Source organism: Zalophus californianus, chromosome 2 (genome assembly GCF_009762305.2).
Source record: "Zalophus californianus isolate mZalCal1 chromosome 2, mZalCal1.pri.v2, whole genome shotgun sequence".
Lineage (NCBI taxonomy): Eukaryota > Metazoa > Chordata > Mammalia > Carnivora > Otariidae > Zalophus > Zalophus californianus.
In genome coordinates this window covers 45,063,839-45,087,870 of record NC_045596.1, presented here as the reverse complement: position 1 = coordinate 45,087,870, position 24,032 = coordinate 45,063,839, and the positions used below count along the sequence as shown (strand labels likewise).

The window sequence follows — 24,032 nt, the reverse complement described above, 5'->3', positions numbered from 1 at the left end:
ACAATCATCCTTGTATAAGGTACAGCCGGAAGAATGGATAGGGCAATTTCCTTCAGCAGAGACTGTGAGCTAACAGGAAAGAAATTTCTCACAACCATTTGAGTCCACCACTGATATGTAAGAAACACATGGAAAAAGGCACTGTCTGTAATTTAAGTAACAATGGTTTTTACAGACAATTAACAACGAAAAATCTTCAACAAAAAAAAATCTTCACAAAACTATGGATAAGTTTCATTCCCCCAGGAAGACTTCCCAAAATCATTAGAACACGGCTTCATTAGAATGCTATCCTTGGGGCGCCTGGTGGCTCAGTCAGTTAAGCATCCAACCTGATTTTAGCTCAAGTCATGATCTCAGTGTGTTGGGATGGAGCCCCATGTGGGGCTCCATGCTCAGCAAGGAGTCTGTTTCTCTCCTTCTCCCTCTGCCCTTCCCCCCGCTCACATGTGCAGGCACAAGCACGTGCTCTAATAAATAAATCTTTGGGGAAAAAAAGTTGTTCTTTACATACCTAAACTATATAAATATCTCATATTTATATCTATTTTGATTATTTTACCAGAAGTCATCTTACTGAAGTCCCTGATAATATTAAGTAACATCACAGTCACAATGCTTGGGAAAAAAAATCACTCTGATGTTAAAAAGTGAAAAAAAAAAAACAAAGCATCATCTCACAATAGACAAAGCACCTATAGTCAATTAAAATATAAAAATCAAATATTTTGTTTTTCTAACCAGGGCCCGGCAGAATGGCTCCCGTGAAGAAGGGTGGCGAGAAGAAGAAGAGTTGTTCTGCCATCAACGAGGTAGTGACCAGAGAATACACCAACATTCACAAACACATCCATGGAGTGGGTTTCAAGAAGTGTGCCCCTCAGGCACTCAAAGAGATCCGGAAATTTGCCATGAAGGAGATGGGAACTCCAGATGTGCGCACTGACACCAGGCTCAACAAAGCTGTCTGGGCCAAAGGAATAAGGAATGTTCCGTACTGTGTCCATGTGCAGTTGTCCAGAAAACGTAATGAGGATGAAGATTCACCAAACAAGCTCTACACACTGGTTACCTATGTACCTGTCACCACTTTCAAAAATCTACAGACAGTTAATGTGGATGAGAACTAATCACTGATTGTCAAATAAGGTATAAAACTGAAAAAAAAAAATCAAATATTTTGTAATAAATGTTAAACAGGGTGACTATTCACAATAGTTTACCTTGAACAACCAATCACATATGTTGAAAACAGTTCTTTAAGATCAAAATATTCTTTCTCCCTGGATATTGTAGAATAAGGCATACCCACAGAATATCTACCTAGTTAATTTTTCCTGGTAAGACGCCCCTTGGTGTTTAATACTCAAAGATCATAGAAGATACAAATGTCTTAATACAAAGTTTTCCCCCCACCCCAAGATTTTATTTATTTATTTGACAGAGAGAGACAGCAGAGAGAGGGAACACAAGCAGGGGAAGTGGGGGGGGGAGAAGCAGGCTTCCCGCGGAGCAGGGAGCCCGATGCGGGGCTCGATCCCAGGACTCTGGGATCATGACCTGAGCCAAAGGCAGACGCTTAACGACTGAGCCACCCAGGCACCCCTTAATACGAAGTTTTTATAGCCCATGTTTAGTAGTAAAAATATACATCTACATCTCAAAACCTCAATACATTTTTAATAAAACAAGGTTCAAGAAGGTTCAGTTATACTCCAAATATAACTGGTACAATGTTGGAAGCATATGTTCTTTGAAAAGGAAGAGACTGTCAACCAAGAGGACGTGCATCTTGGAGATGAAGGGGCTCAAAAAGACATCATTCCGTTACTATACAGACAGCAATTGTCAATTTGATAAGAGAGCAGAGTTGTAGCATTTTATATCCTAACACAGCAAGATGTTACTTCACTTAAAAAGTTACTTTTCTTACCTACATGTAAGGCTTCTGAGTTTTGTTACATTTTAATTACACTTAGAATTGGATGGGAATTTCGACTGAAATACAACCTAATGTAACTTTATCCATTTAAAATAATAAGAAAACCCAAAAATCAAATTAACACCAGTAATGGAAAAAAATGGGCATCATGTGCCTCCTGATAGACTGCAGAGAGAACATCACTGCTCCCAAAAGTAATCATTTGAATCTAATTATGAGGAAACATCAGAAAAACCCAAACTGAGGGGCACTCTAAAAAGCAACTGGCCTGTATTCTCCAAAAATGCCAAGGTCAAAAAAAAAAAAAAAAGAGGAAAACTGAGGAACTGTTGTAAATTACAGGAGACAAAAAACTAAATGCAATATGTAATCCTAGGTTGGATCCAGGATGAGAAAAAAACGTACGTTGCTATGAACAACATTAGTGGGACAACTGGCAAAATTTGGGTAAGATCTGTAGATTAAATTATTGTATTAATATCAATTTTCTGATTTTGATGACTTATGATTATGTAAAAATATTCTTAGGTCTGCAACTTACTCTCAAATGTCTCAGGAAAAAAATATGCAGAGAAAGGGAAAAAAAGGGCAAAGAAAGTATGTAAGGTTAACATCTAGGGAACCTGAGTGAAATGTATATATGAATTCTTTGTGTAACTTTACTTAAGTCTGAAATACTTTAAAAGTTCAAGTTAAATATATAAATAGAGAAACCAGTTCTCATGTAGCATATTCATATAAACATCTAATTTTCAAGAACAGAATAAGCAAGAAATCCCTTTATAGGTTATTGTGCCTTTTAAGGCTTACTAAGTTTGATCTCAAAAGTTACCTGATTACAATCCAGCACGCTTCTTGCCACAAGTCTGGGGTGATTTCATCATCATCTTCATCATATTGCATGTCTGCAAAAACCAAAATTATTGTACCCGTGTGCAATAAAATGCTAGTAGCGAACATCTTGCTATGATTTGAAGTAGCAGAAACATATTTACTCTGTTAAATAAAAAGCAATCCTTTTACCCCACTTTTCTAAACTTTCACTTAATTGAATTATTACTAACATGTTACAATATACACAGGTACACATCTATGTATACAAAGGTCTACGTCACATAGGTATTCTCCCAATATACATTACAAAGGTTCAGTGTAAGTTGTGTGAATTTGTTAATATTCCATCTTCTGCAGAAAGTCCATGCAATTCTCATTAATAGCTAACTATGATAACTAGGAGCAAGCATGTAGTCCTCTTCAGAGACTGGAGTGAAAGATTAGGGTAAGGAAGTAAAGCCAGAGAAGGGTTCCAATAGCTGGGCAATACCTTAAGGTACAGTGGTTTATTACAGCAACATTTAATACAGGTAAAGGTATGACAGACTGTATTTTCCGAAGATGGCCACAACTATAGCTTCCATTTCACGTGCTCTTTTATAATGTCATCTTGATATGCCTACCATCAAGATACAGGGGTCTATTTTTCCTCCCCTTAAATCTGGGTGGGTCTCTGACACTGCCATAACAAAAACAAAGCAGCTGAAGCCATACTACATGACTTAAAAAGCTAGGTAAGAAAAGGCAATGCAATTCCACCTTGTTTACTCAAACGTGCTTCTGGAACTCTGAGTGGCCATTAGTTAAGTCCTACTACTCTAAGGCTTGTATAGTACAAGGAAGCCCAAATCATATGGAGAGGACACTTATAGATGCTCCCGTCAATCCTGGTCCTTGAGTCCTGCTAGGCTAGGTGCCAGACGTCTGAGTAATAAACACTCTAGATCATCAAGGCCCCAGCTGTCAACACCCAAACTTTGAGTCTTTGCATTGAACCACTGACATCACGGAGCAAACAAGTCATTCCTACTATGCTCTATCCAAATTCCTAACCCACCGAATCCATGAACACATTAATTTTTTTTAATTTTTTTTTTAAGATTTTATTTATTTATTTGAGAGAGAGAGAATGAGAGATAGAGAGCATGAGAGGGAAGAGGGTCAGAGGGAGAAGCAGACTCCCTGCTGAGCAGGGAGCCCGATGCGGGACTCGATCCCGGGACTCCAGGATCATGACCTGAGCCGAAGGCAGTCGCTTAACCAACTGAGCCACCCAGGCGCCCCTGAACACATTAATTTTTAAGCAGCCAAATTTTAGGGTAGTTACGCAGCAATAGTAATCTGAACAATAGGGGATTTGAAAAATCAGAGTGCACTGGTCCTCTGCTATTGGTCTCATCATCTTATGTAAAAGAGAATTGTGCTGTATTTTTGTTTTATATTCTAACTTATATAACCTGTAAAACTTAAGAGCTTTCAATCCAAAATTTAATACATGTTCAAAACAAATTATATAATAAACTCTGCTTGAACAAATTGGAATTACTGATTACTATACATGGGGGCGGTAAGAAAGACAAATGTATCTAAAATAGCTCAGAGATATCTAGCTTTGATGACAGATTAGAGGTTAATATCACAGCCACATAGAGAAGCAAGAAGGTGGGAAAAAGAGAGAAATGAGGAGGTTAGCTTTAGGTACACTTGTGAATCATTTATCCCTTTAAATACCTGCAATAAACAACTGGATATAAATATAAAACTCAAATAAGGGGTCTAAATTACAAATAGCTGAGAATCATTAACAAGTGGTTGGTAGAATACAGAGAGCTTCCACAGAGAAGACTGAAGGCAGGATATTAAGGAATACCTCTATTCGAGTCATGTGAAAAAAAATGAGTCCACAAAGGAGACTCATTTACTCATTCATCCATTCCCATACATCAAATATTTGTTGAATGTATTTACTATATCCCAGGCATTGGAGACACAACCTTCAATAAGATAAAAGATGGCTGTATCCTCAGGGAGATTATCACCTACTGGAGGGATACAAACAAGATGAAGTCAATTAAGAGGAAAAAGAACGTGAACTGGCAGTCCTAACCAAGACCTGAGGAGGTTAGGGTAGACTTCCCAAAAGCTGAGCTGAGCAGAGAGCTCATGTATGAATAAATAGGAGTAAACCAGGCAAAAGCAAAAGGTGAGGATGGGAGGGGTAGAGAAAGTAGTCTTCCAAAAAGAAAAAACAATTTGCACAAAAGACTCCAAAATGAAAGCTACTGAAGGAATGAAAGAAGGCTAATGTAGCTGAAGCATGGAGTGTGAAGTTGGAGTGGTTAAAGAGACTGGTCTTTACCAATAGAGCTTTGAGGAACCACACTACGATTTTAACAAGGGTGTGGCTAGATCAGATTTTCATTTCTGAAAGATCACTATGGCCACAGTATAGACAGTGAATGGAAAGGAAAGAAACCTGGAGCACACAAACCAGTTGAGAATCTGGAGAAGTAATCTAGATAACAGATGGTCGTGGCCTGAACTAAAAATTGTGGCAGAGGTGACAGACAACTGACCAGATTTGACATATTTAGGAGACAGAACCCTCAGGACTTGGTGGCTTATTAGATAATGGGGGCAGAAGAGAGGAATCAAGAATGATGCCCAGGCTTCTGGCTTCAACAACACAAGGGGGGATACCACTCACTGAGATGGAGAACACAGGACAAAGCAGATTAGGAAGGTGGATGAGTAAAGGAAAATAGCTCAGTCTGGGCAGTGACAAGTTTGAGTAGCTTAGAGTACATCCAAGTGAAGTTGTCCAGTGGCAGTTAGATATGTAAGACATCTGGACTGGAAATATAAATTCGAAGTCATCCACATACTAATGGTACCTGAAGCCATGGAGAAGAGATGGAATCCTCCAGAAATAATATGAATAAAAGAGAACGAGAAGAAATGTCAGACAGGTAAGAATTACATGAGAGTTATGTGGCAGAAGGAAGGAGTGAGTTTCCAAGAGGAAGTAATCAACAATGTTGAATACCACAGGGTCTGGATAAGGTTTGAAAAATGTCCCTCTGATTTATCAATTGAGAAGTGACTAACATTCTTTTTTTTTTTTTTTTTAAGATTTTACTTATTTATTTGAGAGAGAGAGCATGGGAGGAGAGAGGGTCAGAGGGAGAAGCAGACTCCCTGCTGAGCTGGGAGCCTGATGTGGGACTCGATCGTGGGACTCTGGGATCATGACGTGGGCTGAAAGCAGTCACCTAATCAACTGAGCCACCCAGGCGCCCGAAGTGACTGACATTCTTATTAAGAGCTGTTTTACCTTTCGTCCAGAACCACATCTTCCAGTAATTCGCCCAATGACCAACACAAACAGAACGAGGAGAGGTACTCGCTATATGTTCTCTAGGCCTTTTAGAAAACTTGGAGTTGTTCCTTTAGCCTCATACATGAGAATCTATAAGAAAGGTGATACTGTGGACATCAAGGGAATGGGCACTGTTCAAAAAGGAACGCCCCACAAATGTTACCATGGCAAAACTCGAAGAGTCTACAATGTTACTCAGCATGCTGTTGGCATTGTTGTAAACAAACAAGGGCAAGATTCTTGCCAAGAGAATTAATGTACGCATTGAGCACATTAAACACTCAAAGAGCCGAGATAGCTTCCTGAAGTGTATGAAGGAAAATGATCAGAAAAAGAAGGAAGCCAAAGAGAAAGGTACTTGGGTTCAAATGAAGCACCAGCATGCCCTACCCAGAGAAGCATACTTTGTGAGAACCAATGGAAAGGAGCCTGAACTGCTGGAACCCATTCCCTATGAATTCATTGCATGATAAATGTAAAGAAAATAAAAGACCTGAAGACTGTTTAAAAAAAAAAAGAGCTGTTTTAATGTAGTGGCTAAAACACAATTAGATTATAATAGGTTGAGGAGAAACTGGAAAATAGGAATTGGAAACAACAAAGAGCCTATTTTTTTTTAAGAAGCCTAGCTGTGAATAAAAGGAGAAAGGCTAAATACTGGAAGAAAAAGTAAAGTTTAACAACAACAAAGGGTTTAACTTGTTTTTTTGAGGACAAGAGATCTAGTATTTCCAATAGAAAAAGAAGCCTGGTGAAGAGGAGTGTCTGAAAAACTGATGAGGGCATATCTAATAAAGCTATCAAAACGGGGCACCTGGGTGGCTCAGTTAAGCACATGCCTTCAGCTCAGGTCATGATCTTGGGGTCCTGGATCGAGCCCCACGTTTGGCTCCCCGCTCAGCGGGGAGTGTACTTCTCCCCCCCAACTCATGCTTGTGCTCTCTCAAATAAATAAAATCTTTAAAAAAAAAAAAAAGAGGGGTGCCTCAGTGGCTCAGTCGGTTAAGCATCTATGTTCGACTCAGGTCATGATCCCAGGATCCTGGGATCGACCCCCAAGTAGGGCTCCCCACTCCGTGGAGAGCCTGCTTCTCCCTCTCCTCCCTACTCATGCTCTCTGTCGCTATCTCTGTCTCTGCCTCTCAAATACATAAATAAAATCTCAAAAAAAAAAAAAAAAAAAAAGGGCGCCTGGGTGGCTCAGTTGGTTAAGCAACTGCCTTTGGCTCAGGTCATGATCCTGGAGTCCCTGGATCGAGTCCCGCATCAGGCTCCCTGCTCGACAGGGAGTCTGCTTCTCCCTCTGACCCTCCCCCGTCTCATGTGCTCTCTCTCTCTCTCTCATTGTCTCAAATAAATAAAATCTTTAAAAAACAAAAACAAAAAATTGGGGCGCCTGGCTGGCTCAGTTGGTTAAGTGACTGCCTTCGGCTCAGGTCATGATCCTGGAGTCCTGGGATCGAGTCCCGCATTGGGCTCCCTGCTCGGCAGGGAGTCTGCTTCTCCCTCTGACCCTCTCCCCTCTCATGCTCTCTCTCTCTCTCATAAATAAATAAAACCTTTAAAAAAATAAAAATAAAAATAAAAAAAATAAAAAACAAAAACAAAAAAAAGATATCAAAGGACACAGGCAGGAATGGAATGTAGACTCAATGCTGGAACAGACTTGATAAGAGAAGTAACTTTAACTCTCTTTCCACAGGATTATTATACATTGCTAATGAGAATATACTGGGGTGCCTGGGTGGCTCAGTCGGTTGACTGTCTACCTTCAGCTCAGGTCATGATGCGGGGTCCTGGGATCGAGCCCCATATCAGGCTTCCCACTCGTGGGGAGCCTGCTTTTCCCTCTCCTCCCCACTTGTGCTCTATCTCTCAGATAAATAAAATCTTAACAAAAAAAAGAATATAAACTAGTATAGTCACTATAAAGGTCACTTAGCACCATCTGCAAAATGTTAAACATGTATATCATTTGAGCTGACAATTCTATATCTAGGAATTTCTCCTACAGACATACCTGCACTGGACAAAATGACATGTACAAGATAATTAATAACAGCACTATTTGAACCAGAAAAATACTGGGTATAACCCAAATACCCATCAATAAAACACTACTTAAGGTACATCCATACAAACTAGGTAGGTGTGAAAAAAATGAGGTGCTCATGAAAATCTCCTAAATATAAATATATATATATAAATAAAAGTGCAGAAAAGTGTGTTATCTTTTTTCTGTAAAAGGATGGAAAACAGAATCCCATTTCTATTTGCTTGAATATGCATAAAGCACTCGAGAGAGAACCTAAGAACAGAGGTAACTTACTGTGGAGGAGGCTCACTCTACACAGATGGTGGACAAGAATAAAACCTTATGCTTTAACATTTTAATATTTTCTACCTTGTGAGCCATGAGAATATTCTACCCACTCAAAAAGTTAAGCTAAGAAAACTTTTAACTTTTTTTCTGAGATAAGAGTTAAGAAATCTAATGATGCTAACAAATTTCCAGACTCAAGATAGGAGACAGAGAAGTTTAAACAGTAGAGTTTACGTTTTTTCTTCTTTTTCTCCATGGAGTGGCCTGGGAATAAGGAGAAACGTGAGAGGTGGCCACAAGACTGGGAATCAGAAAAAGGTGGTTTGAAATAGTAGCTGTGGAGAATGGAAGACCCAGCATTAAAAATACATAATGAATATACACTAGACACGACTAAGAATTCTACATGTGAAAGGAAAAAACAAAGACATATTGGCCCTACTCAATAGGATACGTAACACCTGAAAACTCTTCCATCTGTAGGGAGACGAAATTTAAAGGTCTTTTTTTTTTTTTAAGATTTTATTTATTTGAGGGAGAGGGAGAGTGAGAAAGAGTACAAGCCGGGGAGGGGTAGAGGGGCAGAGAGAAGTAGACTCCCTGCTGAGCAGGGAGCCCGATGTGGGACTCGATTCCGGGACCCTGGGATCATGATCTGAGCCAAAGGCAGACGCTTAGCCAACTGAGCCACCCAGGCGCCCTGAAGGTCATCTTTTAAAACAATTTACTTAGACATATGACAGCATGAAGGAACGCCCGACACAGACACTAGATTCTTTGACCCGGCTGTAAAACCTAGCACAATGCTTGGCACAGGCTAACACTCAACAATTCAACTATTCAATAAATTCACTCTGGCCTTGGGGGAAATCAAGAAAGGAGCCCTTTACTTCAAAGTCAAAACAACGGAAACTGTCTTACTGCTCCGCACGCCATTTCAATTCGGGAAGGCGGTATCAGACTCAGCCAGGAGCAGAAAGTGGAGAGAACAAAATCACCTGACCAGGAGCATTAATGCTAAGGTTCCCTGCACCCTCCATCTTTCACAATCCCAGCTTCGTTCCCAGCCTGGGGAATGTTGGGGGCACGACTGGGAACACTTCAGCGGCGAGTAAGGGGGAGGCCGCAAATCCTCAATTGGTTCAGCTCCCCACTTTTCCCTCCTTAGATAGGTAGTAGCGGAGTATTCTGAGGAGTTACCTACCCTCGTCCGCGTCATACATATTGGCAAACGGTTCCCAAGTTCCTAACTCTTGGAATCAGAGAAAATCGCGCCGCAGCCTACAACACCCGCACCGTGAAGAGAAGTAATTTCCGTCTCCGGCGTTCCCAGAATGCTCTGCTTCTCAGGCCAAAGGCCACCCACAAAGCGGCTAACGTAAGATCTGCGCCTGCGCAAGTGGGAGGCTACGGTTTGATGAGTTAGAATTGCGCACGCGCAAATCGTAGACCCCCCCCCCCCCCCCCGCCTCCGGTGGCTGATAGCGAGGAGTGTTCCTCTAGGGAGGATAGGATCTCGCCAATTAAATTTTTTGTTTTTTCAATATTGTTGCACAAATAATGACACCTAAAAAAACCAGAAAGATTTATTAATAAAAGATATTAATTGAGGCCATGGGTATGCGACATTTGATGGGGTTTTTTTTTTTGCACTTCTAGAGACTAAAAACATGAAGCTTTTAAAAAATGTGATTCACTAAAAGCGAGTTGTGCCAGCGATGGCGCGTTGAAGAAGCCTGAAAGTACACAAACCCCCATTAGCCTCTCCCGCCCACCCAGCTCAGCCTATGTCGCCGACGCTTTTGACGTAGCTTTGAATGGGTTCTCCGGCCTCAGATCCTTCATCGCGAGAACTCACAGGATTAGACGCGAAAGAAGCCGAAGTGCGCTTTCCGGTAAATGAAAGCCCACCAGTAGTCCCGGGCTTAAGTCTCAGGATTTTAACGCGCATCTCGGGTCCCAGTGCGCCTGCGCGCTTGTGACTCCGCCCCCGCCGTGCCCGGGGTTGCGTTCTCCATGCTGCCTTCACGCTTCACCCGCCGACTGTGGCCCTTCCTACGGGGATCAGCTCCCACCGTAGCGCGCCATGTCTCTCGGGAGTCGCTTTTCGAGAGATGTGCGGTCGCCTCCTCCTCCCAGCACCCATCGGGCCTGGGACATAGGCTTTCCCATGGCTCAACGGCGACTGGGGGTTACGAAGGGAGGATTGACATGGAGGAGCATTTTCTGTTCCCCGAGTACGTCTCGGAGCCCGAGCCTGCACCGATCCTCGAAAAGCAGCTGCGAAAGCTGCAGCAGCGGCAGGAGGAGGAGGAGCGACAGAAGCAGCAGCGGCGGGAAGAACGGCAGCAGCAGAAGGTACGGGCCAGGAGCCGGCTACACCTGGTCGTGGGACAGCCGGACCCGACGGTGCCGCCCAGCGGCCTGAACTGCTCGGGCTGCGGAGCGGAGCTGCACTGCCAGGACCCCGGCGTGCCCGGCTACCTGCCCAGCGAGAAGTTCCTCAGCGCAGCGGCGCAGACTGACGGCGGGCTGGCGCGAACTGTGTGCCAGCGCTGCTGGCTGCTGGTGCACTACCGGCGCGCCCTGCGTGTGCAGATGAGCCGCGAGCAGTATCTGGACCTGGTGAGCGCTGCGCTGCGTCGCCCGGGGCCCGCCCTGGTGCTCTACATGGTGGACCTGCTCGATCTGCCCGACGCCCTGCTGTCCGACCTGCCCGCGCTGGTGGGCCCCAGGCAGCTGATCGTGCTGGGGAACAAGGTGGACCTGCTGCCCCAGGACGCGTCCGGCTACCTGCAGCGGCTCCGGGAACGACTGTGGGACGACTGTACCCGCGCAGGGCTCCTGCGGCCCTCTGGCCACCGAGGACCACAACACGCCGGCGAGGACCCGCAGCAAGACGGGAGGGAGAATTCGATTCCTTCCGCCAGGACCCGCACAGTGCTCAGGGATGTACGGCTCATTAGCGCCAAGACTGGCTATGGCGTGGAAGAATTGATCACAGCGCTTCAGCGCTCCTGGCGTTACCGCGGCGACGTGTACCTGGTTGGCGCCACCAACGCTGGCAAGTCCACTCTCTTCAACACGCTCCTAGAATCCGACTACTGCGTCGCCAAGGGCGCTGAGGCTATCGACAGAGCCACCATCTCCCCTTGGCCTGGTGAGCCTTAGGAGGCCCGCTCCCTTCCTTTTCTGAGATGCTGAAAGTCTGGTTGCAGCCCAGGCACCTCGTATATCCTTCCTTAATGTCCACCGGGGGCTGTCTGGAGCCTTCCGTTTAAAAATTCTCTCCATACTTTGGTCACGCCTCTTTTGTGTCAGCCTAGTTAGTACTTGGAAATTTAGTACATGGTAGAGTCATTTTCTCATGGGCATATATATGGAGCACTTCTGTGTTCCAGTCACTGTTCTTTAGGCACTGTAGATGAACCAGGAAACAAAGCAAGAGTTCCTGCTCTCTTGGAGGTTTCCCTGGTAGCTTTACTTTGTATGTTTCTCTGGAAAGTCGTTCTTTTTACTTTCTTTTTTTCCTTTTACTTTCTAAACTTCCACCCCCTCGGTCTTACTCTTCATATCTTAAGTTTATTCATAAGATCAGTATACTATACACATTTAACACTTGAATAATCACTAATGCTATATGATTTGTGGCTTTGAGAAAAAAAGTCAACTTTGTGGGTTTTGCTTTTTTTTAAGATTTTATTTATTTGACAGAGAGGTAGAGAGCACAAGTAGGCAGAGTGGCAGGCAGAGGGAGAGGGAGAAGCAGACTCCCTGCTAAGCAGGGAGCCCGACGCGGGACTCCATCCCAGGACCCTGGGATCATGACCTGAGCCGAAGGCAGACGCTTAACCGACTGAGCCACCCAGGCACCCCTTTATTTATTTATTTGCCAGAGAGAGAGCACAAGCAGGGGGAGTCAGAGAGAGAGCACAAGCAGGGGGAGCAGGAGGTAGAGGGAGAAGCAGGCTCCCTGCTGAGCAAGGAGCCGGATTCAGGACTCCATCCCAGGAGCCTGGGATCATGACCTGAGCTGAAGGCAGACGCTTAACCCACTGAGCTACCCAGGCTTCCCTCAGCTTTGGTTTTAAGAAACATCTGTAATTGCAAAATGGGTCCTTCTGTGACCATGTTGGTATTTAACAGTTGGCAAAACTGCCTTATTTGTTCCTTTGAAACCAGTGTTTAACTTTGATAAGCTCTTCTTCTCTGTCCAGGACTTTGGTTAAATTATATACAGAAGTGCTTTTATGCTGGATGGTAGTACAGTGAAAATGGAAAGAAAGCAGGTCTGCAGATTTGGGATTCAAATCCAGGTTGAGTCTGTGGGCCAATCTCTGAGCCTATTTCCTCATCTATAAAATAAGAACGATCTTGTAGCAGGTTGTCATGAAGGTTAAGTGAAGTAAATCGCAGTACCCAAGTCAGTGTAGCTCCTCAAAAATGTTAGTTTTCCAGGGCGCCTGGGTGGCTTAGTCCATTAAGCCTCTGCCTTCGGCTCAGGTCATGATCCCAGGGTCCTGGGATCGAGTCCCGCATCTGGTCCCCTGCTCAGCAGGGAGTCTGCTTCTCTGCTCGTCCTCTCTCTCTAAAAAATAAATTAAAAATCTTTAAAAGAAAACATGTTAGTTTTCCTCCCCATATTCCCTCTTCTTGTACAATGTTTATAAGAACATATTTACTCTTTGGTATTTCAGGTACTACATTAAACCTTTTGAAGTTTCCTATTTGCAACCCAACACCTTACAGGATGTTTGAAAGACAAAAAAGGCTTAAAAAAACTGCAGCTGAAGGTGAAGAAGATCTTAGTCAGCAAGAACAAAATCAACTTAATCTCTTGAAAAAGCATGGTTATGTAGTAGGTAAGCATCTTCTCTAGGAGAACTCTTGTTGGGGCTATGTTAAAATTTTTTGTTGAACAACTTGAAATACAGCTGTCTAGGGCTAGCCAGTTTTTGTGGGGAGAGACTACTCTCCTTGTTCTGGAACAAAGAGGCCCTTGAGAGGCAAGGCTGCTGTTTGGAAACCCAGAGTTAACTGTGCTAGGAAAACTGAAACAGTAGATACTTGGAGAAATCCAGGAAGGGAAACCTGCAAAACTTCCACCTAGCCATTGTCAGGGGTGGAAGCATTTTCGCTGAGAAACAGCATCCTCTCCTTGCAGACCAGCACAAGTTGTGGACTCCATACCGCAGCTTTATATTAGATTGTCCCTCTCTCCTTGGTATTTTTTTCAACCTTCCTTCACTGAAAACAGTTTGGTTGCCAGCACTTTTCCCCCAACCACCCAGCCCCTTGACCAGTGTACCCAGCTAGTGACATATTTGACCATTGCAAGAGTCTGACCTCCACTGCCTTTGAAAAAAAGGGCAAAGGTATCATTGTAGTCTTTCTTCCAGATACCATAGTTAGTCTAAGTAACTTGTTTTTGAGGCAAGTGAGGAGAATAAGAATTATCTGTCTGAAATCAAAAGCTTCAAAGGAGTGACTAATGGCTTAAATATAACTTGTTCTAGGAAGAGTTAGAAGAACATTCTCGTATTCAGAAGAACGGAAAGATGAAGCTGCCTTTGAGTTTGATGCTGATGCACTTGCCTTTGACATGGAAAATGAACCTGTTATGGTTGCAGATAAATCCACCAAACGAGTAGAATTGACCCCGCAAGATGTGAAAGATGCCCACTGGTTTCATGACACCCCTGGAATTACAAAAGAAAATTGTGTATGTTTTTGATGTCTTCTGGAACTATTAACTTTCAGTTGCGCGAGTGCCATCTTCATTGGCAGAACACAGGAAAGGCGTATCCTTTCACTTTAGACTCACTTCTGATTCATTCATAGAAGCAGTTCAGGGTGAGCTATGTGCCATCAAGATCTGTATTCTGCTTGGTAGGCTTCACTGCTCACAACCTCTTTGTGTTAGTGTGGTTGTTATCTTCGTTAGGGAGACATTTATAAAATCCTAGATTTTGAGGTTGGAAGAAAACAACTATCGCTTCAGTCCGGCCACCTATTCTACGCTTGAATTCCCTCTAAACATATCCGTCCAGCTTGAACTGAAATAAGGAGTGACTCACCATCAGCTGAAGTAGTGTCCCCTCGTCTCCCGTGGTAACCCATCTGGCCTTTGACCTGCTCTTTGTGTGGAGCTGAACAGTCTCCCTGTAACTTGCACCCATTGTTCCTCCAAATGGTCCTGTATGGAATGAACATAATGCCTGTTTCCCTTGCTAGACTTTGAACTATTTTAAGTTTAATATCTTATTTCTTCCTCACTCTACTCTTTCATTAGTTCATCCAACAAACAATGAACATTTACTGTGCTGACATAATTCAGATGATTTCTCTTTGTTTCTTGCAGTTGTTCTCTCTGAGAGGCTTTTTGTCAACTCAGGCCTCTTTTCAGAATATTTTCTTATTTGTTTTTGTCCTTAAAATATGACACTAAAGGGCGGCTGGGTGGCTCAGTTCGTTAAGCATCTGCCTTCGGCTCAGGTCATGATCCCAGGACCCTGGGATCTAGCCCCGCGTCTGTTGGGCTCCCTGCTCAGCGGGGAGTCTGCTTCTCTCTCTTCCTCTGCCCCTCCCCCCTGCTTGTGTGTGCTCTCGCGCTCTCTCTCTCCCCCTCTCAAATAAAATCTTTAAAAATATATATGACACTAAGAACTAAATTTCTTGTGTAAGTGCCCTCAGATGAGCACAACTTAGAATAAGATTAACTCCACCTGTCTTGCCCGTACACGTCTTTTTACTCCAGTTAACAATCTTCTGGGCAACTTTCTTTTATCTCATTAAATTAAGCCCATATCCTACACATTCATTAAATCTCACAACTTTTTATTCATTTGCAATTTTGATTATCATCCAAGTCACGGATTGACTGAAGAATGCATCCAGGATACAGCCTTACAACAGATCCATTAATCAGTTTCCTTTGAATCTGGTTACTGACGCAAGTTTCTGATTTGCCTAATTATGTCTGTATATGCCTATTAAACAACAGTGGTGTCTTAGCTTCTTTTCACTCTTTGCCTTATCTGGATCACTTAGTTTCAGCCTCAGAATTATACTCTATTTAGTGTCTCATGTCATAGAATTATATAGACATTTTTAACTTTTTTGCACTCCTAGAATAATTGCTTGTGTCCTGTCTCTTCCTTAGCAATCTGTAGCTTCAGAGTAACTGGACTGCTTTCTAATAATGTTCCAGCACTTGAACTTCACCATTCACCAACTTATTCTTCCCTTTTAGAATCAAGTCAAGGATAGCAGTTACTTTAGTCATCTGTACCTTCTTGTCAAATAGAAAAGCAAGAATTTGCTAAATACTGTAGCCAGCAAAATGAGACCCTAAGTTTTTAGATCTAAAAGGGCTCTGGCAGTTTGTTTCTGTGTCAGTTTAATGATACATTTATTAGATGCCTTAAACCAGTGTTTTCCCAAACCACATCAAGGAACTCTGTTGAGAAATAAATTAGGGTCTCTGCTAAAAAGGGTTAAAAGTGTTCTACTGCAGGTGGCTTTTAATGTGCTTTTTAAAACACAGATGCTGAAGAAAGTACTTGTGGCCCCTTGTTACATATTTTCTTGTGAGGCTTTCTAGGTTTCACGTATTCTTTATTTCCTTGTTATTTTTCTTTTTTTGTTGTTTTTAAGATTTTATTTATTTGAGAGAGAAACCAAGGGGGGGCAGAAGGAGAGAGAGAGAGGGAAAGAATCTCAAGCAGACTCTGCACCTAGTGCAGAGCCCAATGTGGGGTTCGGTCCCACAACCCTGAGATCATGACCTGAGCTGAAACCAAGTCAGATGCTTAACTGACTGGGCCACCCAAGCACCCCTCCTTGTTACTTTTCTTAAGAATCAAGTTCATAAAAGTTTTTTAATCCACTTTTTTACCTTCTCTAATACTTTTTTTTTTTATTTTTTTAAGTAATCTCTACACCCAGTGTGGGGCTCGAATTCAGAACCCTGAGATCAAGAGTCACATACTTTACCAGCTGAGCCAGCCAGATGCCCCATAATATTTCTTTTTAATCAGATTTTGATTCCTTAAATCCTACCAGAATCTTGTGCTTCCTGGCTTGCCTTTTCTAGTTACTCTCTTTAGGAACTCTTCATCCTTAGAAGCCAGAGTAGTCATAACTTTCTCTCTCGTTTTTTGCTGAGTGTTTGGGGGAAATAAGAAAACTGAAGACCAGACTTCAGAAAAGGGTTCTTCAAAGCTCTATAACTGCTCCTAGAATGAGGTGACCATTTTGCATTTAATGCATGCATACTTGCCACTGGGCTAGCAGATGGCATATTGCCTTACCTTTACCTGAGAACTACTGGTCCCTAGAAGCCTTGGTGGAGAGAACATATGTGCTGTTTTGGGATTGACACATCAGTGTTTTCAGTTCACACCAATTTTGACATTTGAGGGATGCTACTGACATACAAAGTCTTATACTCCCATATAAGTTGTTTCGCTCAGTATTAAGTTGTGAAACAAGAGTAGAGCCATCCATAAATTGATTGATTTAGAAAGAATGTAGCAATTTTATGTGCAGCAAATTCTGACATACTTTGGTTTATTGTGAAGTCTGGAAAAAAAAGTTATCACTTTTTTTTTTAAGATTTTATTTATTTATTTGACAGTGGGACAGCGAGAGAGGAAACACAAGCAGGGGGAGTGGGAGAGGGAGAAGCAGATTTCCCACTGAGCAGGGAGCCCAATGTGGGATTCGATCCCAGTACCCTGAGATCATGACCCGAGCCAAAGGCAGACGCTTAATGACTGAGCCACCCAGGCGTCCCTATCACTCTTTACCTTAAAGGTAAATCACAATATATCATATCTTCAGTAAAAGTAATTCTCTAAAATATCTGCCCTCCGCTTTACAGATTTTAAACCTTCTAACAGAAAAAGAAGTAAATATTGTTTTGCCAACACATTCCATTGTTCCAAGAACTTTTGTGCTTAAACCAGGAATGGTTCTGTTTTTGGGTGCCATAGGCCGCCTAGATTTTCTGCAGGTAAGGAAAGTCTGTACTGTTAAAAAATGACTTAGGATTACTTTAAGGATGCAGATCTATGAACGAGATTGGCAAATTGTTGATAACTAGTTCATGACTAGTATCAACTAGGAAGTTGATACTTTTTTGTTTGTTTGTTTGAAAATGTCCATAATAAAAACTTGGGAAAAAGAAATGGGGAGGAAAAACAAGTAGTATGTCTCAAAAGCTAGATCTTCATTAGGATATTGAATGCCCCATACAGCTTGGCATGAGGAAAAGATACTGCCCCTATCCTGTGGTATTGTTTCACATGGAAATCATAGGTTAAAAAAAAAATAGGTCCAACCTTTAGGTACAGGGTTAGTGTGTATTAAATAAATCCCACACTTTTTAAGTTTTTATTTTTAAGTCATCTCTACACCCAGTGTGGAGCTTGAACTCACAACTCCTGATCAAGAGTCACATGCTTCACTGACCAAGCCAGCCAGGCGCCCCTCCCACGCCGTTTATATCCCAAGATATGTATACATTACATATGTGCTTTTTTGTTTGATATTCATTTACATAGCATCATTCTGGTGATTTTAGAGTATTTATAGAATTGCTCCCTGTTTTCCCAAAGTGAGGAGAAAAAGAAAATGTAACATGGATGTATCCAGCAACAGTAAGTGTAACTTGCAGGCCATCGCTATAGCATATTTCTTGGGTTTTGTGTTTTCTCATAATTTTTTGGCAATTTAGACTTACACACTTAAAACCCTTATATGTTTCATTAAAGCCCACAGAATGTTAAACCTAACTTTATACTGGCACAATTAAAGCATTTCCTTTTACTTATATTCCCATATATATACTTTTTTTCTTTTTTTCTTTTAAGTAGGCTTCATGCCCAGCATGGAGCCCAGCACAGGGCTTGAACTCATGACCCTGAGATCAAGAGTCAGCTGCTTTAACCGACTGAGCCACCCAGGCACCCCTCCTTATGTTTTTCTTTTAAATCTACTTATTTACATCTCCATATATTTATAAAGGGAGCTTGGTTTTTTTTTGAGGGGCATGGTAATTGATTGTAATTTGTAATATGTTGGTTTTGCAAGTTCTTCAGTCTGTAAAATAACTTATTTTCTTCCTTTCTTAAGGGAAATCAGTCGGCTTGGTTTACAGTTGTGGCTTCCAACCTCCTCCCTGTGCATATTACTTCCTTTGACAAGGCAGATACTATGTATCAGAAGCATGCCGGTCATACATTACTCAAGGTGAGGCAGCACACTTTGAAGATTGCACAATTGGGTTAACCTACACTGTGACAGTCCCACAGCCCTGCTAAGAAAGCCTTTGTTGGACCTACCATTTTTGTTATATGATCAGCTAGCTCTCTCCTCACCTGTTCTGCTTGAGGATTTTGGCTATAAAGTAAAGTGGACCCTATAAGAAAAGGGATGTTGTTTGGACTGATCCTAGAATAGCTACAGACTTGTGTTTTCTCTAAACTACACTGGCCAATACCGTAGCCACAAGTGGCTATTTCAATTTAAATCTAAAATTTAGCTTTTCAGTTGCACTAGCTACTTTCCAACTGCCTAGCAGTCACATCATTGCAGAAAGTTGTATTGGATTAATGCTGAGCGAAGAGAAGCCACACATTTTCTCACAACTGGGGGCATTACTGGCATCCAGTGGACGGAGGCCAGGGATAATGCTGAACATCCTGCGTTGCACAAGAAAGACTCTCACAATGAATTATCTGGTCCAAAATGTCCGTAAGGCCAAGGCTACGAAGTCCTGGTCCAAGTGGAAAAGATCTCCTCCCAGATTCTTACTCCCAGACACTTACAGATTATCCTGGCTTTTTATTTCTGCTCTACTAGTTCCTTCCTTCCCCCTCTAAGTATGCTACAGTTTCATCTTTAAAAAACAAAAGAAAACAAAACTCAGTGTCCTGCTTCTTCCTTCTTTTACAGTCAATACTTCTCGTGCTCCTCCTGTCCTCTGCAGTCCCTGTTTGGTCCTTAATGTGTCACTGAAATTGTTCTAAGTTCACCAAATACTGTTTTCAGCTTTGTGTGGGAACTGTTTTCAGCTTAATAAGGCATTGCACACACGCAGTTAATGTACAGTGTCTGTACAGTGTTTAAGATCGCCACAGCCAGACGGTCCAAATGCTCTTTTCCACCACTTCACAAAGCTGTGTGACTGTGTCGTACCTACATCACAAGGTTGTGGCGAGGACTGAGTTCCAGGGCACTGCTGTAAGTCCTATGTGTTTGTGATGATGATGATGATGATGATGATGATGATGATGATGATGATGGAACACATCTACAAAAATACCAGGTGCATCCAGCAGAGGTGATTTAGTATTAATTAGTGCTTATGCAACTGAATATAAGCCAAAACCCAAAATATATACCTGCCCTTCAAAGGCTAAAGATAAACCTAACTTGAGAAGTAAATGCTTCTTTATTTCCTAAGAAAGCCAGACTGAAATTAAAACTCCATTGAAATAATTGCCCTGAAGTGAATATTCCAAAGACTTGTAGGATTTGCAGGGTGGGTGAGCATATAAAGGCAATCAGCAATATAGGATCTATTGATTTTTCTACACTTAAAAGCCTTTGGTTGTCCCGTCAAATTTGCTCACTTTTTAGGCAAAACGATAATACATGAGTTGAAATACAGCTGGAGACTTACAGGAAAGAAAACTTCCTGAATTTGTTTAATATGGCTCTCACAAAAATGAACTCTGTGGTTCTCTACCCCCACTCATCTGTGTAGTTTTCAGAGTGGACATCACTGATACTTTCCAAAGCAACAGTCCCAGCCTTCTCTCCCACTGTAACAGAAACGTGTTTGGGGGGCTACTCTGAGACTCATTCTTGCCTCCTGGTTTTCTTACCTCCCAAATGAAAGTCAGCCCTGCCTCCTAATTATCGCTGAATCCAGCCTCCCAATTCAGGCTGTAATCTGATGTCAGTAGGCTGTTTTTGAGATCCTGAAGTATTTTCTTAGCTTCCAGCTTTTGCCCTCCTCCAACCTCCACCCCGCATATACCTACACGGCCACTAAGGCAGTGCTTCTCAACCAGGGTTGACTTTTGCCCCCAGGGGCCCTTTGACAATGACTGGAGACAGTTTTGTTTTTCACAACTTGGATACTGAGTAGATGCCAGGGATGCTGCTAAAAATTCTACAATGCACAGGACAGCCTCCCCACCACCCCCCCCAAAGAATTATTCAGCCTAAAATGTCAATAGTGCCAAAGTTAAGACACCCTGCACTACAGAGATCTTTCAAAAATACAAAGCAGGCCACAGTATTTTTTTATTCCTATCTCTATTCTTTTTCCTGCTTATAATTCCCTGGTAGTTCCACATTACTGAGAAGTCCAAACTGATAGCGTCATTACTAATACACACTCATAACACAGACGTAATATGTCCTATACAGTTAACTACAGTTCCCTGAACTCATCATCCTTTTTCCTGTTTTTTTGTCTATATATATGCTAACCCAGAATACCATTCCAGTAAGTAACTTCAACCTATTTCTCAAAATACTGCTCAGATACTGCTTCTTCATTAATGTTTTCCTCGACCAAAACAGTGTTTATTACTTCTTCCTCCACAACCATAGTACTTAATAGACACTTCCCATCACACTCCTTACCTTGTAATTTGTCTACCTGTTATCTCCACCTTCTGACCACTGTGGGCGCAGGGACCATATTATAACATCTATCTTGTGTCCCTCATGTTAAACACAGAGAGATCTATTAATAATTATCCAGTTACTTCCCATTCATGGACACATCTGTAAGCAGAAGCTGAACCTTACCCATTATACATGTACCCTTCACTTGTAATGAGGCAGGGAGGGATTAATCTTTGAGGCCAGCCGGGCCTATGAGAACTAAGGTATTTTGAGGGATGTTACCGTAATTGCCAAACATTACTCTGTAAAGCTTTATGGAGGGCTGTAAAAATAGTGTAAACTAATAAAACAAGATGCTGCTATCAGGAGGTTACCACCAGACACATGCTCACATGCAGATTTTGTCACTGGGATCTCTATAGGCTTCATCTCCCTACAGAGCTCTCCCATGCTTTTCATTTGAACTAGAAATGATTTGGGGTTTTCAGTAGCTGAGAATATTTATCTCAATGGCAGGTTCCAATGGGTGGAGAAGAACGAATGGCAGGATTTCCTCCTCTTGTTGGTGAAGACATTACATTAAAAGAAGGACTTGGGGAATCTGAAGCAGTGGCTGACATCAAGTTTTCCTCTGCAGGTAATTTTACACCAGGCACTTTTTAAAAGGTGAATAAAGTAGCCTTATTGATTTACAGTATATTTTTATAGAAATGTGCATTTAACTGACATAAACTGAGAGGATTTTAGGAAATACGTACTAGTTTATTCATTAAATGCAACCTACTGTAAAAATAAATTTGTACCTTTTCACAAATGCATTGCATGCTTTCTTTAAAAATAGAGCAAAAGAGGGACACCTGGGTGGCTCGGTCATTAATTGTCTGCCTTCGGCTCAGGTCATGATCCCAGAGTCCTGGGATCAAGCCTGCATCGGGCTCCCTGCTCAGCGGGAAGCCTGCTTCTCCCTCTTCCTGCCACTCCCCCTGCTTGTGTTCGGTCTCTCTCTGTCAAATAAATAAAATCCTTAAAAAAAAAAAAAAAGGCAAAAAAGAGCAGTAACCTCCTTTGGTGCTCCATTTTGAGCTTGAGCTTGGTGTTTTTTGTTTTGTTTTGTTTTGTTTTTTTAAAGATTTTATTTATTTGAGAGAGAGAGAATGAGAGATAGAGAGCACGAGAGGGAAGATGGTCAGAGGGAGAAGCAGACTCCCCGCTGAGCAGGGAGCCCGATGTGGGACTCGATCCCGGGACTCCAGGATCACGACCTGAGCCGAAGGCAGTCGCTTAACCAACTGAGCCACCCAGGCGCCCGAGCTTGGTGTTTTTAATAAGATGGTTGCTAACACCATTTTGTGTTCTGTCGCATGCCTGCATAGGTTGGGTTGCAGTAACACCTCAGTGTAAGGACAGACTGCATCTCCGAGGCTACACACCTCAAGGAACGGTTCTGACAGTCCGGCCCCCTCTCTTGCCACATATTGTTAACATCAAAGGAGAGCGCCTCAAGAGAAGTGTGGCCTATAAAACCAAGAAGCCTCCTTCCCTTGTGTACAATCTACAGAAGAAGAAAAAATAGATAAATAGGTGAAGTTGATCTTGTTCACACTGAATATTAACTATATTAGACATAACTACATACACTGAATTGTATTAAATATAACTACAATAAAGCTCTCTTTGCTCCCACCCTTTTTAAACCACCCAAGACTGCCTGTTTGTAATGTATTGAATTTGTAAATACAAGTTATTTTTTTGTAAGATATGTATTTGCGACCCAAATATACCTAAAAAGGAGTTCAGCCACATTCAAGTTTCTCGCACTACTTATTTATTAAGACCAGTTAGAGGGCACCTGGGTGGCTCTGTTGTTAAGCATCTGCCTTCCGCTCAGGTCATGATCCCAGGGTCCTGGGATCAAGCCCCACATCGGGCTCCCTGCTTAGCGGGAAGCCTGCTTCTCCCTCTCCCATTCCCCCTGCTTGTGTTCCCTCTCTCGCTGTGTCTCTGTCCGTCAAATAAATAAATAAAATCTTTAAAAAAAAAAACAACAAAAACAGTTGTTGGGGCACCAAGCTGGCTCAGTCAGAGAAGCATTCAACTCTTGATCTCAGGGTCATGAGTTTGAGCCCCATGTTGGGGATAGAGATTACAAAAAAATAAACTTAAAAAAAAAAAGACCAGACGTCATTTATTTGCAGCCTAATTGAGAGAGCAACACAACAGTTGGCATATGAAAAAATGGCAAAAAATGAATTTGTTCAAAATACATTGGCTTAAGTAAGATAGAAGTGAATAGGTTCCTCTGCTCCGTATAATCATCCAAGTATCCAACTGGTGGAACATTCCGTGGCTTCTTCTCTAGGTCTAAGGTGATTCAGGTTGTCAACCCTTCCCAGCAAGTGGCAAGAGGGAAAGTGAGTAAGAACACACAGTTTCCCTATTTCAGAGAAGGGGGAAATGTTGGAAATTGCACACATTCCATACCGTCCATTGGTCAAGTCACAATGGTCACACCCACCCACAACAGAGCTGAAAGATGTTGGGGGAAATGGAGACCATTTGGGGTTTTTATTACTTAGGGGAGAATGAACACTGGAGAATCAAGTAGATACCTTACATAATCCTACCTGAAAATCTTAAAAAGATTCAGGTTATATCTTTGTGACAGCCAGAGCCTATTCTGCAGTTATCAGAGCACTTAGAACCATTTTATCAACAGGCGCCTGGGTGGCTCAGATGGTTAAGCGTCTGCCTTCGGCTCAGGTCATGATCCCAGGGTCCTGGGATCGAGTCCCGCATCGGGCTCCCTGCTCCTTGGGAGCCTGCTTCTCCCTCTGCTTCTCTCCCTCTCTCTCTCCCTCTGTCCCTCATGAATAAATAAATAAAATATTTTAAAAATAAAAAAAAGA

The 24,032-nt window shown here is 42.3% G+C and overlaps 2 protein-coding genes and 1 pseudogene across 4 annotated transcripts in view; 2 read left to right on the top strand and 1 right to left on the bottom strand.

Annotated features, from left to right (window-relative positions):
- The window catches only part of POLR2B (RNA polymerase II subunit B), a 45,624-nt gene extending 35,756 nt beyond the window's left edge, over positions 1-9,868 (bottom strand). Inside the window, exons 1-2 of one of the 2 annotated variants that reach the window (XM_027597929.1) lie at positions 9,683-9,868; positions 2,775-2,847 (exon numbers count right to left, since the gene is read on the bottom strand). In XM_027597929.1, the coding sequence (XP_027453730.1) occupies positions 2,775-2,847; positions 9,683-9,701 (92 nt within the window). In that variant the 5' untranslated portion in view covers positions 9,702-9,868. The remainder of the gene's footprint in view (positions 1-2,774; positions 2,848-9,682) is intronic. The other variant, XM_027597930.1, reaches the window with a different exon arrangement.
- LOC113924312 lies at positions 6,148-6,625 on the top strand (annotated as a pseudogene).
- Positions 9,869-10,018: 150 nt separating the features above from the next.
- NOA1 (nitric oxide associated 1) lies at positions 10,019-22,821 on the top strand. 2 transcript variants are annotated; one of them, XM_027600416.2, is made up of 7 exons: positions 10,021-11,638; positions 13,176-13,340; positions 13,995-14,200; positions 17,363-17,494; positions 18,616-18,732; positions 21,643-21,763; positions 22,500-22,821. In XM_027600416.2, exons 1-7 carry the CDS (start codon positions 10,495-10,497, stop codon positions 22,697-22,699), a joined length of 2,085 nt encoding a protein of 694 aa, XP_027456217.1. In that variant the 5' UTR covers positions 10,021-10,494; the 3' UTR covers positions 22,700-22,821. The 2 variants fall into 2 exon arrangements, with proteins under 2 accessions (XP_027456218.1, XP_027456217.1); XM_027600417.2 differs by lacking the exon at positions 17,363-17,494 and having other exon boundaries at positions 10,019-11,638.
- The last annotated feature ends 1,211 nt before the right edge of the window (positions 22,822-24,032 follow it).

Excerpts from the sequence above, each read along its gene's own strand:
- NOA1 (XM_027600416.2), top strand. The coding sequence starts at position 10,495 with ATGCTGCCTTCACGCTTCACCCGCCGACTGTGGCCCTTCCTACGGGGA. Across the intron at positions 11,639-13,175 it reads CACCATCTCCCCTTGGCCTG|GTACTACATTAAACCTTTTG; the intron begins GTGAGCCTTAGG and ends TTGGTATTTCAG. Across the intron at positions 17,495-18,615 it reads GCCGCCTAGATTTTCTGCAG|GGAAATCAGTCGGCTTGGTT; the intron begins GTAAGGAAAGTC and ends TCCTTTCTTAAG.